At 42.9% G+C, this 16,139-nt stretch overlaps 1 protein-coding gene across 2 annotated transcripts in view; it reads left to right on the top strand.

Annotated features, from left to right (window-relative positions):
• The window catches only part of LOC132391268 (palmitoyltransferase ZDHHC20-B-like), a 115,906-nt gene that overhangs the window by 59,035 nt on the left and 40,732 nt on the right, over positions 1-16,139 (top strand). For both annotated transcript variants that reach the window (XR_009511153.1, XM_059964210.1), the window contains exons 6-7: positions 3,748-3,780; positions 5,828-5,948. Coding sequence is in view for 1 of the 2 variants with exons in the window: in XM_059964210.1 (XP_059820193.1) it covers positions 3,748-3,780; positions 5,828-5,948 (154 nt within the window). In the remaining variant the exon portion in view is untranslated. The remainder of the gene's footprint in view (positions 1-3,747; positions 3,781-5,827; positions 5,949-16,139) is intronic.

A 16,139-nucleotide genomic window follows, 5' to 3' on the forward strand; every position in this document is an offset into this window, starting at 1 on the left:
TTATCAAAAAATTATTTTGGTAATGGGAGAGGAAGTGATTGGAAAAAGGTATAGAAATTTTGGTAATATATTCATTTTGATCATGTTTATACAGCCAATCATTGATATGGGTGTTGTTAACCATCGCTCCAACGTCTCTTTCACTTTATCCACTAGTGGGTCATAGTTTGTTTTCTACAGGATAAATTCTTAATTTTGAACAAAAGAGATGAACAAAAGGGATGCACAAACTGGGGAGGAAATCTTGAAGTTTATATGGTACTTCAAATAATTCCATTCATTTTGCAGATTTAAGTGAAGATAGTTGTACTGCTTCACTTTATTAAACAGATTAGAAAAAAATAGAATAGATTAATCAACAGAGTAATATTAATTAATTTAGGCATCCACTTTCATTGGTGGACTGTATACTGTATTTAACTAATGCATAAAATTCTTGATTATGGTTGTAAAATTAAAAGACCAGTGATGGGACTGTTTGTGTATTAATGATTGGGACAGTTACAATTTTTCATTTGTTGGTTATGCTTAAACTAATATTCCTTAAAGAAGATCAGATGTACAATATCTAAATATTTATATCTTCTTTCAAGTATTCCCCTGACAAATTTAATAGAAATATTCATATATTTTTCATAAAATTTGGTGAAATACCCCATAGTTTCTAATTAGAAAGTTTCAAAACATTTCAGATTGTTTTGTTTTTTAGTTTTAAATTGTGGCCCATGTTTCCCTTTTAAATTTGTGTTCATCTATTAAATAATAATAAGCTAAGGAATTATTTTGGTAATTGTCACAGCTCATTTCTGTTGTCAAACATTGCACAGACAAGCTAAGTTATATCTTTACATACCTTAAAGGAATAGAATCAGGAGGTTGATTCTGGCAGTGACTTGATCATCTCAAATTCATTCTGCTGTAAAGTAAATCCTTTGTTTAATAAGTGTGGACAACTTTGACCACCATAATGTCTACCTCTGATGTGCACTTCTAAAGGCACTAAGTTCCATTACCTCTTGGATGTATGTGGAGCTTATCTCTACAGTTATCCACTATTTAAGGGAGAAATATCTTAGAACTGCCGTACCAAGAGAAAAGGTCATTACAGCACTTTAAGTTATCTTGTAGCGAAGTTGACACTTGTGTGACTTTGCCATTAATGTATCTGTTATGTGTGATTATGCACAAAGCCCAGCAATCCTATCCCTGCTGCATTGACTGAAAGTGGTCAGCTGCTTTTGGTTGTGCTTTCTCAATGCCGTTATTCACAGAACATCTTTAAACTCTAAAACTTGATGTATGACTGACTTGTCATTGCATGGAATATTTGTCAAATAACTGCTATCTGGCAGACTGGATAGCAGTTACAAGAAACGTGCAGCTAATACTGGAAATTTGAATAAAAGAAACATCAAGCAATTTACATCCATAACTGCAACAAACAAGTTAACAGTGTATCAACACACACAAAATGCTGAAGGAATACAGCAAGTCATGCTGCATTTATGGAAATGATTAAACAGTCAATATTTCGAGTCATTAGGACTGGAAACGAAGAGGGAAGATGCCAGTATAGAAAGGTGGGTGGAGGGGAAGGAGTTCAGGCTAGAAGATGATGGATGAAGGCAGGTGGGTGAGGGAGAGTGGATGAAGAAAGAAGCTGAGAGGTGGAAGGTGGAAAAGGTAAAGGGCTGGAGAAGAAGGAATCTGATAGGAGAGGAGAGTGGACCGTGGAAAAAAAGGGAAGAAAGATGGGCACTGGGGCAGGTGTTTGGTAGGTGAGTAAAAGGTACAAGAAGAGGGCCTGAGTGGGGAAATGAAGAACGGGGAGGGTGGCAAATTACCAGAAGTTAGAGAAATTGATGTTCATGCCATCAGGTTGAAGGCTACCAAGACAGAATATAAGGTGTTGCTCCTCCAGTCTGAGAGTGACTTCATCATGGCAGAAGAGGAGGCCATGTCAGAATAGGAATGGGGATTGAAATTGAAACGGTTGGCCACCGGGAAATCCTGCTTTTTGTAGATGGAATGGAGGTGCTCAACAATGCAGTCCTCCAATCTATGTCAGATCTCATCAATGTCGAGAAGGCCACATCGGGAGCACCGGATGCAGTAGATAGCCCCCAACAGATTTGCAGGTGAAGTGTTGCCTCACCTGGAAGGACTATTTTGGGCCCTATATGCAGGTGAGGGAGGAAGTGAATGGGCAGGTGTTGCATTTCTGCTGCTTGCAGGCGTAAGTGCCAGGAGGGATCTTAGTGGGGAGGGGGAAATGGACAAAGGAATCAGGGAGGGATTGATTCCAGCAAAGAGTCGGGGGAGGGACAAGTAAAGAAGTGCGTGGTGTTAGGGTCCCTTTGAAGAAGGCTTAAGTTGCAGACGATGTCTTAGATGCAGACACTCATGGGGTAGTGGGTGAGGACAAGAGGAACTCTATCCCTGTTAAGGCAGCAGAAAGATCGGATGAACGCGGATTTCCAGAGAATGGAGAAGCAGGTGAGGACAGCATCAATAGTGGAGGGGGGGAAATTCTGTTCTTTGAAGAAGGAGAAGACCTTTAATGTCCTGGAAAGGAATGCCTCATTCTGGGAACAGATGTGGCAGTGTGAAAGAACTGACCAAAGGGAATGGCATTTTTACAGGAGGTAGGATGGGAAGAGGTACAGTCATGGGTTTCAGTAAGTTTATAGACAGTTGTTCCCAGAGATGGAAACGGATGTCAGAAATGGACCAAGTGAATTTAAGGGCATGTGAAGTTGGAGACAAGGTTGATGAAATTGATGAACTCAGCGTGGATGTATGAATCAGTACCAATGCAGGCACCAATGTAGCACATGAAGAGTTTGGGAACATTATCGGGGAAGGCTTGGAACATGGACTGTTCCATGTAGTCACTGAAAAGGCAGGCATAGCTGGGGCCCACGCAGGTGTCCGTGGCTACACATAGAGTTTGGAGAAAGTGGATCCAAATAAGATAAAGTTACAGACTAATAGCATTTAAAAGGAAAGGGTGAGGAATGGAACTGTTTTTCCTCAGCTCCTAATTCCACTTGGTCTGTTCCGTTTTACATGTTTTTCATATGCAGTTTTGATCTTTATTTCCTAAATGGCCATAGTTCACTGCCTGTCAGTTACTTTGATCCTCTTTGGAGGTAAATGCATATCCAATTTCTCTTTGTTTTGCCATTATGTTATTCAAAACTATTACAAAGGAAGTATTGATGCAAATAAGGATAAAACATGAAAGATAAATATTCTGCATTGTATCTTGAGTTTATCACGTTTAAATCCTAAACTGCAACATGCTGACAGACAGTGCTTGTTGATTGCTTGTGATCTGAATCATCAGCTTAGGAATTGGTCTATTTTTGGAAAGTTATCTGAATTTGCCCCATATTAACTTTTTTGAAGATCGAAATACTGAAAGCTCAAAATCTTCATTTGTTGCAATGGTAAACAGCCAAAATAAGCATTGTTAAAATTTGTAGAAGATGAGGTCATAAAATAAAAATATCACATTGTCACATAAACTAATTCAAATGCTGTGCACTATTTAGTCACAAAAACATATTTAAATCATTCTTGGTGCAGCATCCTGGCCCAAAACACAAACCATCCCTTTGCTCCATTTTCCAGCATTTGCAGTATCTTGAATCTTGGATCAAACTATTATTTTGCTCAATTAAAGAATGAGAAATGTTGATTTTGTTCCTTTTCCTAATTTTTATCCTAATTTTTTTAATATAGGTGCGTATTAAAAATGGATCATCATTGTCCTTGGTATGTTATACCAAACAGTAAATATTTTAATTATAAAATAACAGAACAATGTAATTGTGGTATTATTTAACTCTGCAGCTTCATTTCAATGTTAAGTGCTGAATGTTTACAAATTTTAAAATAATTTACTGGTTCTAGGAAGCAAAGGTAAAAATTTTTAATACTTTAAAGTTATGTCTTTATTCTTTGGAGCATAAAAGGTTGAGGGGGGACTTGATAGAGGTATTTAAAATTATGAGGGGGATAGATAGAGTTGACGTGGATAGGCTTTTTCCATTGAGAGTAGGGGAGATTCAAACAAGAGGACATGAGCTGAGAGTTGGGGGGCAAAAGTTTAGAGGTAACACAAGGGGGAATTACTTTACTCAGAGTGGTAGCTGTGTGGAACGAGCTTCCAGTAGAAGTGGTAGAAGCAGGTTCGATATTGTCATTTTTTTTTAAATTGGATAGATATATGGACAGGAAAGGAATGGAGGGTTATATGGTTAAATGGTAACTGTTTCATACTTTTGTAGGTATAGTCATAAGCTGGTGCTTTTGGAACAGAAATTGAGTCAGTTGAAAAGCTTACATTTTTATGATAAAAATGTAATGTAATTTTTCTGAAATAGAATTGAGATGCTATTTATTTTTTTTAAAGTACAAAGTTCAGTGGAGAAGTAGTTTCATTCTTTATCATGGGACACTGATGAGTTGAGTGAACTCTTTTTAAGTTGTGAAGGGGCAGAAACATGCCCAAAGAGTCTCGGTAAACACGAGGAAATCTGCAGATGCTGGAAGTTCAAGCAATACACACAAAATGCTGGTGGAATGCAGCAGGCCAGGCAGCATCTATAGGGAGAAGCACTGTCGACGTTTCAGGCTGAGACCCCAAGTGACTCCCTTGTCCATTCATCCCCCCATCCCTTCCCACCGATCTCTCTCCTGGCACTTATCCTTGCAAGTGGAACAAGTGCTACACCTGCCCTTACACTTCCTCCCCCACCACCATTCAGGGCTCCAGACAGTCCTTCCAGGTGAGGCGACACTTCACCTGTGAGTCGGCTGTTGTGGTATACTGCATCCGGTGCTCCCGGTGTGGCCTTTTACATATTGGTGAAACCCGACGCAGACTGGGAGACTGTTTCGCTGAACACCTACGCTCTGTCCGCCAGAGAAAGCAGGATCTCCCAGTGGCCACACATTTTAATTCCACATCCCATTCCCATTCTGATATGTCTATCCATGGCCTCCTCTACTGTCAAGATGAAGCCACACTCAGATTGGAGAACCAACACCTTACTTACCGACTGGCTAGCCTCCAACCTGATGGCATGAACATTGACTTCTCTAACTTCCGTTAATGCCCCTCCCCTTCTTACTCCATCCCTGATATATTTAGTTTTTTTTTCTCTCTCTGCCCATCACTCTGCCTGTTCTCCATCTCCCTCTGGTGCTCCCCTCCCCCTTTCTTTCTCCCTAGGCCTCCCGTCCCATGATCCTTTCCCTTCTCTAGCTCTGTATCACTTTTGCCAATCACCTGTCTGGCTCTCAGCTTCATCCCACCCCCTCCAGTCTTCTCCTATCATTTTGCATTTTCCCTCCCTTCATACTTTCAAATCTCTTACTATCTTTCCTTTCAGTTAGTCCTGACAAAGGGTCTTGGCCCGAAACGTCGACAGCACTTCTCCCTATAGATGCTGCCTAGCCTGCTGCGTTCCACCAGCATTTTGTGTGTGTTGCAAAGAGTCTCGGTAGTAGCTTTTGGAAATAAATGGCTACTGTGGAGTGGTATTCCTAAGGGGGGGGGGGGGACTGTAACCTCTCTTTCTGACATCAGCTCCAGAGTTCCTTCATTCTTTTCTCAGTAATGATGCTAACAGCAAGGTTTCCCAATCATCAAAGATAATTTGATTTGGTAGACTAAAAACACATATGGGGTACAGATGATGTCATTAGACCAAGCATCTTACTAATTTACATGAAAGATTGGATAATGTAACATTTTGAAAAGAGTTGGTATGTAGGCATCAATCACTTAATAATGCATATTTTTATTTCTCCTCAGGGTGAATAACTGTGTGGGATTTTCGAACTACAAATTTTTTATGCTATTTTTAGCATATTCTCTGTTATATTGTTTATTCATTGCAGCAACAGTACTACAATATTTCATCAAGTTTTGGACAGTAAGTTCAATTTTATCACTGCATCTTTTCTGTTTAAAGAAGAATGTGTTCAAATTTCATTTTGAAGTTTTTTCTTCTTTGTTTAAAAGTACCTAAGATGCTTTTAAACCTTGATTTAAAAAAAGCTACGTTATGAGCCACAGAGGATTCTGCTGAGGTAGAAACAGGCATCACAATCTCAAAATAAGAAATTGGCCATTCAAAACTGACAAAGAAAATTTCTCCCAGAAGAAGTGACCCTCACCCAGAGGAATTGTTTACCCAGGAGAGACGTGGAATCACAGTTTGGTCAATATTGAGTTTGAAAGGTTGTGACTATTAAAAGAATCATGAGATACCGCTTTATGAAAAACTACTCTGCTTGAATTGTACTGCAGTCTCAATTTGAAATCTGTGAAATTGCATTTAATATGCAAGTTATTAATCTAAAATATCTTTGGTACTTTGGTATTCAGAAAAAGATGGTGCTGACTGAAATATATTTCAAATTTTGTACGCAGTACTTGTGACGTGCACTTCAAGCTCTTGTTCAGAATAAATTTATATCTGTTTTAACAGTGTACCTGCCTTCATGTCAGTAAGTACGGGTATTATGCTAGTATGTTATGTTATTTCCTTATTTGTTTATCTGTCATACTTAAGATGAACAATTTCTGATAAATTGCAGATGGTTTAGTGCATAGTAAAAGGTCAAAGTTAATTTATTATCAAAGTACATATGTCACCATATACAACTGTGAGTTTCATTTTTTGCTTGCATACGCAATAAATCCATAATAGAATAATAATCATAATAGAATCAATGAAAGAACACACTAATTTAGGCATTTAACCAGTGTGCAAAAGATGACAAATTGTGAAAATACAGAAACAAAGAAATAGTAATAAATAAGCAATAAATGTTGAGAGCAGGAGATGGAGTCCTTGAAAGTGAGTCCATTGATTGTAGGACCATTTCAATGATGAGGCAAGTGAAGTTATCCCTTTTGGTTCAAGAGCCCTATGATTGAGGGGTAATAACTGTTCTTGAACCTGATGGTGTGGGTCCTGAGGCTTCTGTACCACCTTCATGAAGGCAGCAACTAGAAGAAAACATGTCCTGGGTGGTGGGGGTCCCTGTTGATGGATGCTGCTTTCCTGCGACAATATTTCGTATAGATGTACTCAGTGGTAGGGAGGGCTTTACTTTTGATGGACTGGGCAGTATCTACTATGTTTCAAGGCCATTGATATTTCTGTTTTAGGCTGTGATACAGCCAGTCAATATACTCTCTATCACACATCTATAGAAGTTCATCAAAGTTTAAAATGTCATGCCAAAATTTTGCAAACTCCAAAGGAAATAGAGGCGCTGCATGCTTTCTTCATAATTATATTTGCATGTGGGCCAAGGACTGGTGCTCCAAAATAATAACACCAAGGAATTTTATGTCAGTGACCCTCCCCAACTCTGAGGCTGTAATGGGCCTCTGGTTTCCTCCTCCCAAAGTCAATAATCAGCTCCTTGATCTTGCTGACGTTTAGTAAGAGGTTGTTGTTATGACACCACTCAGCCAGATTTTCTATCTTCCTTCTATTTGCTAATTCATGTGAATTGAAGCTTTAATGACCTGCATTGTGTAAAACCAGCCAGGAAGGAAATTCCTTTGTACTTATTGCAGTTTTCTGTTTGTCATTTCTCCTGATTCCTTTGAACTTCCTGTGCACTCATCCAAGTATTTGAAAGGAAATGGTTCCGAGGCTTTATGTAACCCTTATTGTTAAAATTAGTTTGTATATTAAAAGTGAATGACACTACCTTTGATGTCTTCAGCTGTAACACTAAATGCAGATAAAGGTTGGAGATTCACAGTGAGCATAAGGTTGAATCGTTTCCAATTTCCAATATGAAAATTCAAAAGTTTTCAAATTGGTATCTTTGCTATTTGGAAACTCAGGATAATAGAGTCAAAGAAAATACAGCCCAGTCTGAAGCTGCCCAATCAATCTATATGTCAAAATGCCTTTTAAGCATTGTAACTACACTGACTTTACCACTTTCACTGGCAGGGCTATCCATTTTTTCCTCATAATTCAAGCCCTCTAGATTAGTAACTTCCTTGTGAGTCTTTTCTCTGCCCTTCCCAGTTTACTGTCATTCTTCAGAAACAAACAGAACTCTGAGTACAGTCTCAGCAACATCTTGTACTGCTATAACATGTCATCCCATGTCTTGTACTCAGTGCCCTGAATGATGTAGGCAATAATGCCAAACATATACTTCATCACCTTGTCTACCTGCATCACCACTTTCAGAGATCTAAGCTTTCCAGGGCTCTGCCATTTGCAGTACTTCCCAAAATGTAACACTACACATGCCTACATTCCATTCCATCTGCCATTTCTTGATCCACTTTCCCACTTGATCATAATTTAGTTTCAATCATTAATGACCACCTTCACTGTCCACCTAACCACTAATTTTGGTCTCATCCACATTTACTAGCCATACCAACCAAACTACATTCTCATCCAAATCATAGATGACTTAACAACAGTGGACCGAGCACTAAACTATGGTAATTGGTCCTATGGATACTTAAAAGTCACTTGCTCTGCAATGGGAGGTTGAGAGTTGCTACCTAAATATTGCATGACAAAACTTCCCTGGGCACAATTAATAAATTCTTCCCTATCTGAACCTTTGAGATGAGAGCTGATGCGTAAATTAGCTTTAATCATGGCCATATTATGATATGAAAATATCAGTTAGCAAATTAGTGATGATGAATTTACCTGTTTTTCTACTAAAGGACATGTATTTTAAGTTTAAAGCTTTTCTTGCTTAGGTCTTTGGGCAGTTTTTCTTTGTGAAATTTCCATGTTATAGCTTTAAGTCACAAATGTTAGCATTCTAATACTTTATATAATAATGGATTTAAGAACTGTATGTGAAATTATCTCAAGTATTTCACTGTTGTAAAAAGCATAGCATAGCTTGTTCTCCACATCTCAGTCTCTGATGCAAAACAGATGAAATGACTTTAAAAGCGGTCTCTATTTTCTGTATCAGTTGGGAGACGGTGCCATCTCAACTGGATATTTTAGTTTTGTTAACGTTTATTATTCATTTTCAGTATTAACAGCCAGTGAATTACTTTGTTGTGTTTTAATTGAATACCTTAAACTTAAAGATTATAAATGAGATTACCCTTGCCTTGTCCATTTACAGTTAAGTGAAAACTTCAGTTTAAAAATGTATATAAATGTAGACATCATTATGGCTATTAGGTACTATCTATAGCTCATCGTTTTTAGTGTGAATTTCTCTTTGTCAACCTTTCCATTGTTATCTGTATCTTCATTTCAGTATTGTTTCTGATGTAATGTCTTCATGTGTTTGCGATCTCCTAGCATCTAAGCTTTGTACTAAATATTTAAAGATATAAAATTTTCATTATTACCTGATGTATTACCATGTGAGGACAGTGAGGTTTTCTTATAATTGCTTATAATCTAAAATCAGTGATATTTAATGTTATGCAATGACTAATCTGTTAGCCTTTTTACTATTTAAAATAGTCATTGCATCATCTGAGTTACCATCCTGTGTAATTCAAAAAATCACAAAGCATTCAGCTTAATTATCTTTACAAATTTGAGGTTTTGTTAAAGTTATTAACATATTGTGGCGACCCACTTCCTAGCGCACTCGAACCTGCTCACAAATACCCAGTGCGCCGGCACAAAGGCCAGTCCCAAAAGGACGCCAGGTCTGCTTCACCAACAAAGGGAAAAGCCTGCGGGGGATTGTGAGTACGTGCCCCTACAGCATCCACGCCTGGGGAGGGCGGGATCAGGGAGGCTTTAAAGCAAGGCTGTGAAGTTCAAATGAAATCTTTCTTTAACTGCAGTTTACCGACTCTGTGTCGTTATTTTAGCGCTGCATGTAGCGCATCGCTACAATTGGTGACCCCGACGGTCCAAACGATTTTTGGACCGGAGATGAACAACGCCGCATCTGTTCATGCGGTTTCGTTGAAACTGCCAAGCTTCTGGACGCTGCGACCTCACCAATGGTTCCAGCAAGCAGAAGCCCAATTCCACATTCGGCAGATAACCTCAGAGGACACACATTACTACTATGTGGTGAGCTCCCTCGACCAGGACACAGCGGCCCAAGTTGAGGAGTTCGTACAGTCTCCCCCAGCGGACGGCAAGTACACGGAATTCAAAGCCCTGCTACTAAGGACTTTTGGACTCTCACGGCGCAAGCGAGCTGCCCGTTTACTGCACCTGGATGGCTTGGGAAACAGACCTCCATCGGCTTTAATAAATGAGATGTCTCTGGCCGGCGGACACAAACCCTGCCTCATGTTTGAGCATGCATTCCTGGAGCAGCTGCCCAAGGACATACGCCTGCTGCTGTCCGACGTGAATTTCAGCGACCCCTGGAAGGTGGCAGCCCAGGCGGACTTGCTGTGGAATGCCAAGAAGGAGAGTGAGGCGTCCGTCGCACAGATCACCAGGCCATGCTCCCAGCAGCAAACCAGACCAGGCCTGGCCACAGAGCCCACTAACCCCAGAGGCATGGGTAAGGAGACCAACGAGCAATGGTGTTTCTACCACCAGCGGTGGGGCGCAGAAGCCCGCCACTGTAGCCTGCCCTGCAAGTTCCTGGGAAACACCAGGGCCAGCCGCCGCTGATGGCTACGGCAGCTGGCCATCAGGATAGTCTCCTGTATGTGTGGGACAACAGGTCGGGACACCGTTTTTTGGTTGACACCGGTGCCGAGATCAGCGTCTTGCCTCCGAGGAGTTACGATACCCGCAACAGGGCACCGGGTCCCCCCCGAGGGCTGTGAACAGCAGCACAGTAAGGACCTACGGCACCCGTACAGTGCAGCTACAGTTCAGCTCCAGCAGGTTCACGTGGGACTTCACACTGGCCGCTGTAGCCCAACCACTTCTGGGTGCGGATTTTTTGTGGGCTCACAGCCTGCTGGTCGACCTGCCGAGGCAGAGACTGGTCCACGCCGAGACCTTTCGGACGTTCTCCCTGGGAGAAGCCCAGTTGCCAGCCCCACACCTGGCCTCCATCATGCTGTCCGACAACGACTTCACCAGAGTCCTGGCGGATTTCCCATCGGTTCTGGCGCCGCAGTTCACGGCAGCCATGCCCCGACACGGCGTACAGCACCACATCCCAACCCAGGGACCTCCCCTCCACGCCCGTGCTCGGCGGCTTCCCCCGGACAAGCTCTGACTGGCGAAGGAGGATTTCAAGAGATGGAGGAATTGGGGATCATCCAGCGGTCCGACAGCCCATGGGCCTCCCCCCTGCAAATGGTGCCCAAAGTGACAGGAGGCTGGAGACCATGCGGCGACTACTGCAGGCTGAACGAGACTACCACACCGGACTGCTACCCTGTGCCACATATTCAGGACTTTGCAGCAAACCTGCACGGCGCACAGATCTTCTCCAAGGTAGACCTCGTCTGGGAGTACCATCAAATCCTGATGCATCCGGACGATATCCTCAAAACAGCTCTCATCACCCCGTTTGGCCTTTTCGAGTTCCTCCGCATGCCGTTCGGCCTGAAGAATGCCGCACAGACGTTCCAGTATGGACGCGGTGGGACGCGACCTGGACTTCGCATTCATCTATTTGGACGACATCCTCATAGCCAGCAGCGGTCGTCAGGAGCATCTGTCCCACCTCCGTCAACTCTACGCCTGACTGAGTGAGTACGGTCTAATAATCAACCCGGCCAAATGCCAGTTCGGGCTCGACACGATTGACTTCCTGGGCCACAGGATTACTAAAGATGGGGCGACCCCTTTGCCCGCTAAGGTAGATGCAGTCCGCCATTTTCCCCGACCCACTACGATCAAAGGCCTTCAGGAATTCGTTGGTATTGTCAATTTCTACCTCCCTTCAGCTGCCCGAATCATGCGCTCCCTGTTCACTCTGATGTCGGGCCTGGGCAAGGACATTACCTGGGACGAGGAGTCCGCCGCCGCTTTCATTAAAACGAAAGAAGCCTTGGCAAATGCCGCAATGCTAGTGCACCCCAGAATGGATGTCCCTACCACCCTCACAGTGGGCACTTCTAACACGGCAGTCGGTGGGGTACTGGAGCAACTCATCGCAGGTCGCTGGCAACCCCTGGCATTTTTCAGCAAACACCTGCGGCCACCCGAGCTCAAATACAGTGCTTTCGACTGGGAACTGTTGGCGCTATACCTGGCAATCCGGCATTTCAGGTACTTCTTAGAAGGTAGGCCCTTCACCGCGTTCACGGACCACAAGCCGCTTACCTTTACGTTCACGAAGGTGTCCGATCCCTCGTCATCCCGCCAGCAGCGCCATCTGTCCTACATCTCTGAATACACGACGGATGTCCGGCACGTCTCGGGTAAGGATAATGTCGTGGCGGGCGCGCTCTCTTGCCCTAACATTCATGCCCTTTCCCAAGGGGTAGACTTTGAGGCGCTGGCAGAGGCGCAGCAGGCAGACGAGGAGATCCCGAGTTACAGAACCGCAGTCTCCGGTCTGCAGCTCCAGGACCTCCCCGTAGGCCCAGGTGAGAGGACCCTACTCTGTGACGTCGCCATCGGCCAACCCCGTCCCGTCGTCCCGGCACCTTGGCGGCGACGCGTTTTTGACTCCATTCATAACTTAGCACACCCCTCCATCAGGACAACCGTCCGGATGGTTTCCAGCAGGTTCATTTGGCACAGACTCCGCAAGCAGGTCAGTGAATGGGCCAGAACATGCATGCACTGCCAGACGGCCAAGGTGCAGCGGCACACCAAATCTCTGCCACAGCAGTTCCACCCCACCCACCGGTGTTTCAACCACATTCATGTGGATATTGTGGGCCCCCTGCCAGTGTCACGCGGAGAGTGGCACCTCCTCACTATCGTGGACCGGTTCACAAGATGGCCAGAGGCGATGCCGCTCACCGACACCACCTCCGAGTCTTGCGCTCGGACACTGATCGCCACCTGGGTGTTCCACTTTGGTGTACCGGCCCACATTACCTCCAACCGACGCGCCCAGTTCACCTCCAGCCTGTGGTCAGCTATGGCCAGCCTTTTGGGGACACAGCTGCACCACACAACTGCCTACCACCCACAGTCGAACGGCCTGGTGGAGCGTTTCCACCATCACCTAAAGTCGGCTCTCATGGCCCGCCTGAGAGGAGCTAACTGGGTGGACGAGCTTCCCTAGGTCCTACTCGGCATCCGCACAGCACCCAAAGACGATCTGCATGCCTCATCGGCCGAGTTGGTGTATGGTGCACCCCTGGTCGTCCCCAGGGAGTTCATACCAGCCCCAAGGGGGCAAGAGGAAGAACCCACAGCAGTCCTGGGCAGACTACGCGAGAGGCTCGGTGACCTGGCCCCCATACCTACTTCACAGCATGGGCAGAACCCGACCTGCGTACCCCAAGACCTGCAGAACTGTAAGTTTGTGTTTGTACGAAAGGGCGGGCATCAGCCACCGCCGCAACAGCCCTTCAAGGGGCCGTTTACGGTGCTCAGGAACAATGGGTCCACGTTCGTGCTGGACGTTGGGAGGAGAGAGGAGGTTTTCACGGTGGACCGACTCAAACCGGCCCATGTGGACTTGGCGCAACCGGTCAAGTTTCCGGGACCGTGGCACAGAGGCCGACCTCCCAAACAGGGTCCGGCCCAGACTGTGGACATTGGGGGGTGTATCGCCGGTACTTGGGGGGGGGGGGGGAAGGTTATGTGGCAACCCACTTCCTAGCGCACTCGAACCGGCTCACAAATAGCCAGCGCGCCGGCACAAAGGCCAGTCCCAAAAGGGCGCCAGGTCTGCTTCACCAACAAAGGGAAAAGCCTGCGGGGGATTGTGAGTACATGCCCCTGCAGCATCCGCGCCCAGGGAGGGCGGGATCAGAGAGGCTTTAAAGCAAGGCTGTGAAGTTTGAATAAAATCTTTCTTTAACTGCAGTTTACCGACTCCGTGTCATTATTTTAGCGCTGCGTGTAGCACACTGCTACAATATATTTATTACTAGAAGGGTAGGTGATTATGTTTGGATTGGTGACCTCAGTATGAATCATCCAGGAGAATAATTTAATGATTAATATGGGGTAGGCCTCATTCTTGGATATGCTGTTTGGCAATAATCCTTCAGTGCCAATCTTCCACAGTAACATTAGCTTGCAGCATGCCATCTATTATCACTTTCAATAGAAATGATAACCACATCCAGATTTTAATCAAGAATAAGGACATGGGGGGATGTCACGTGATGACATAGGGTCGAGACGTTGGGAATCCAGCTCCCTTGTAAAAAGTAGTGAAATAGGGTTTAAATGAAGAAGAATTAATAAATACCTACTAGAAACTATTTATAAGTAACTCAGGATTATTTTTGGATATGGCTCCTAACCGAAACAGAAGAAAGCTACTTCTTTGAAGACTGCGCAGATCAGCGGGGAAGAAGGCCTAACCATATCGACGAAGCCTCGGACTCAAGTTGGATCTCCTCCCGGCGAAGTGCATGGCACTTCTGATGATGCAGGACAGGAAGTTGCAGCAATGTCGGCGGTTTCTAAGAAGAAACGGCAAGAACAACACATGTGTGAAGAAACAAGTCTGCATGAACAGATATTAACAAAACTACAAATCCCAACTATGGCTGGAAGTGAATCAGAAGTGGAATCAGACTCTTTGGGAAATACAGAGGATGAAGAAGAGAAAAAGAAGAAAGAGATTAAAGGAGACATAAGAGATATCCTGATATATATGATGAATGAATTAAAAGCTATAAGAACAGATATAAGAAGGATGCAGAATACACTTGATAATGAGGTGGAAAAACAAAAGAAGATGGATAATAAAGTTAAAGAGATGGAAGTAAAAATGGAAGAAAACACAAAGAATAGATAAGATAGAAGACAATAATCTTGCCTGGTCAATAGAAAGAAAACGGATGTTGGAAAAAATAGATGCGCTTAAAAACTCTAGTAGATGAAAAAATATTAAAATTGTTGGTCTTATGGAAGGTACAGAGGGAGAAAATTCAATAAAATTCTTTCAAGAATGGATTCCGAAAATTTTGGAAATTAAAGAAGGAAGCCAAGTAATTCAAATTGAAAGAGCACACACAGCTTTAGGACCAAGACCTCAACAAGATCAAAATCCAAGATCAATTTTGATAAAATGCTTAAGGTATCAAGATAAAGAAATGATCTTGAAGGCAGCTACTCAAGGTGCTAAAAAGAGAAATGGGCCATTGATAATAGAAGGGACAAGAGTTTTTTTTATCCAGACATAAGTTATGATCTGAAGAGGCGGAAGGAATTTAATCCAGTGAAAAAATCTTTATGGGAAAAGGGCTTTAAATTTTTATTGTGCTACCCACAATAACGAAGAAAGAAGATAACGAAGAAAGAAGATCTTTCGTTGATTACCGGAAAGTGGAGAAATTTGTACAAGTATTATTTGATGTCCACGAAGAGGACTAAAGAATTATAGAAATGAAGTGGACTAATGATGAAGACTGAAATAAGGTTGGACTTGATGGACATTTATAAGGAAAACAAAAATAGTTGAGTATTAATTGGGAGTAGAGACATTAATTATTTTCTTTTTTTTTCTTCACTAATATATTTTCTTTCTTTCTTTTTTGCGGGGAAGCTGGAGGAGCTCCTGATCAATGGCTGCGAGTTTCACGTGTACAATCATGGCGATTGCCATGAACCTTAAATTGGGGCTGGGTAATGTTGTGTTCTTTTTATTCGCAACATTAGTGGGGGGGTATTTTGGGTTTTTTTCTTATATATTAGTTACCTTTTTTCTATTTTTCTTTTTTTTTTGCCTGGATGGTTGGGGAGAGACTCATAGCAACATGGAGAATTTCAAAGAGTTCCCAAGGTATTATGAATGATTAATTTACTTAATTTTTTGAGTTTTAATGTTAATGGACTTAATGAACCTGTGAAAAGAAAAAGAGTTTTAACATATATTAAGAAAATGAAAGGAGATATAGCTTTTTTACAAGAAACACATTTAACAGAAACAGAATATAAGAAATTAAAGAGAGATTGGGTTGGAAATGTCATTGCAGCTTCATTTAATTCAAAATCGAGAGGTGTTGCAATTTTGGTTAATAAAACTTTACCAATTAAAATACAAAATGTAGTCATTGATTCTGTGGGGAGATATGT

The sequence above is a fragment of the Hypanus sabinus genome, chromosome 3 (genome assembly GCF_030144855.1).
Source record: "Hypanus sabinus isolate sHypSab1 chromosome 3, sHypSab1.hap1, whole genome shotgun sequence".
Taxonomy (NCBI): Eukaryota; Metazoa; Chordata; class Chondrichthyes; order Myliobatiformes; family Dasyatidae; genus Hypanus; species Hypanus sabinus.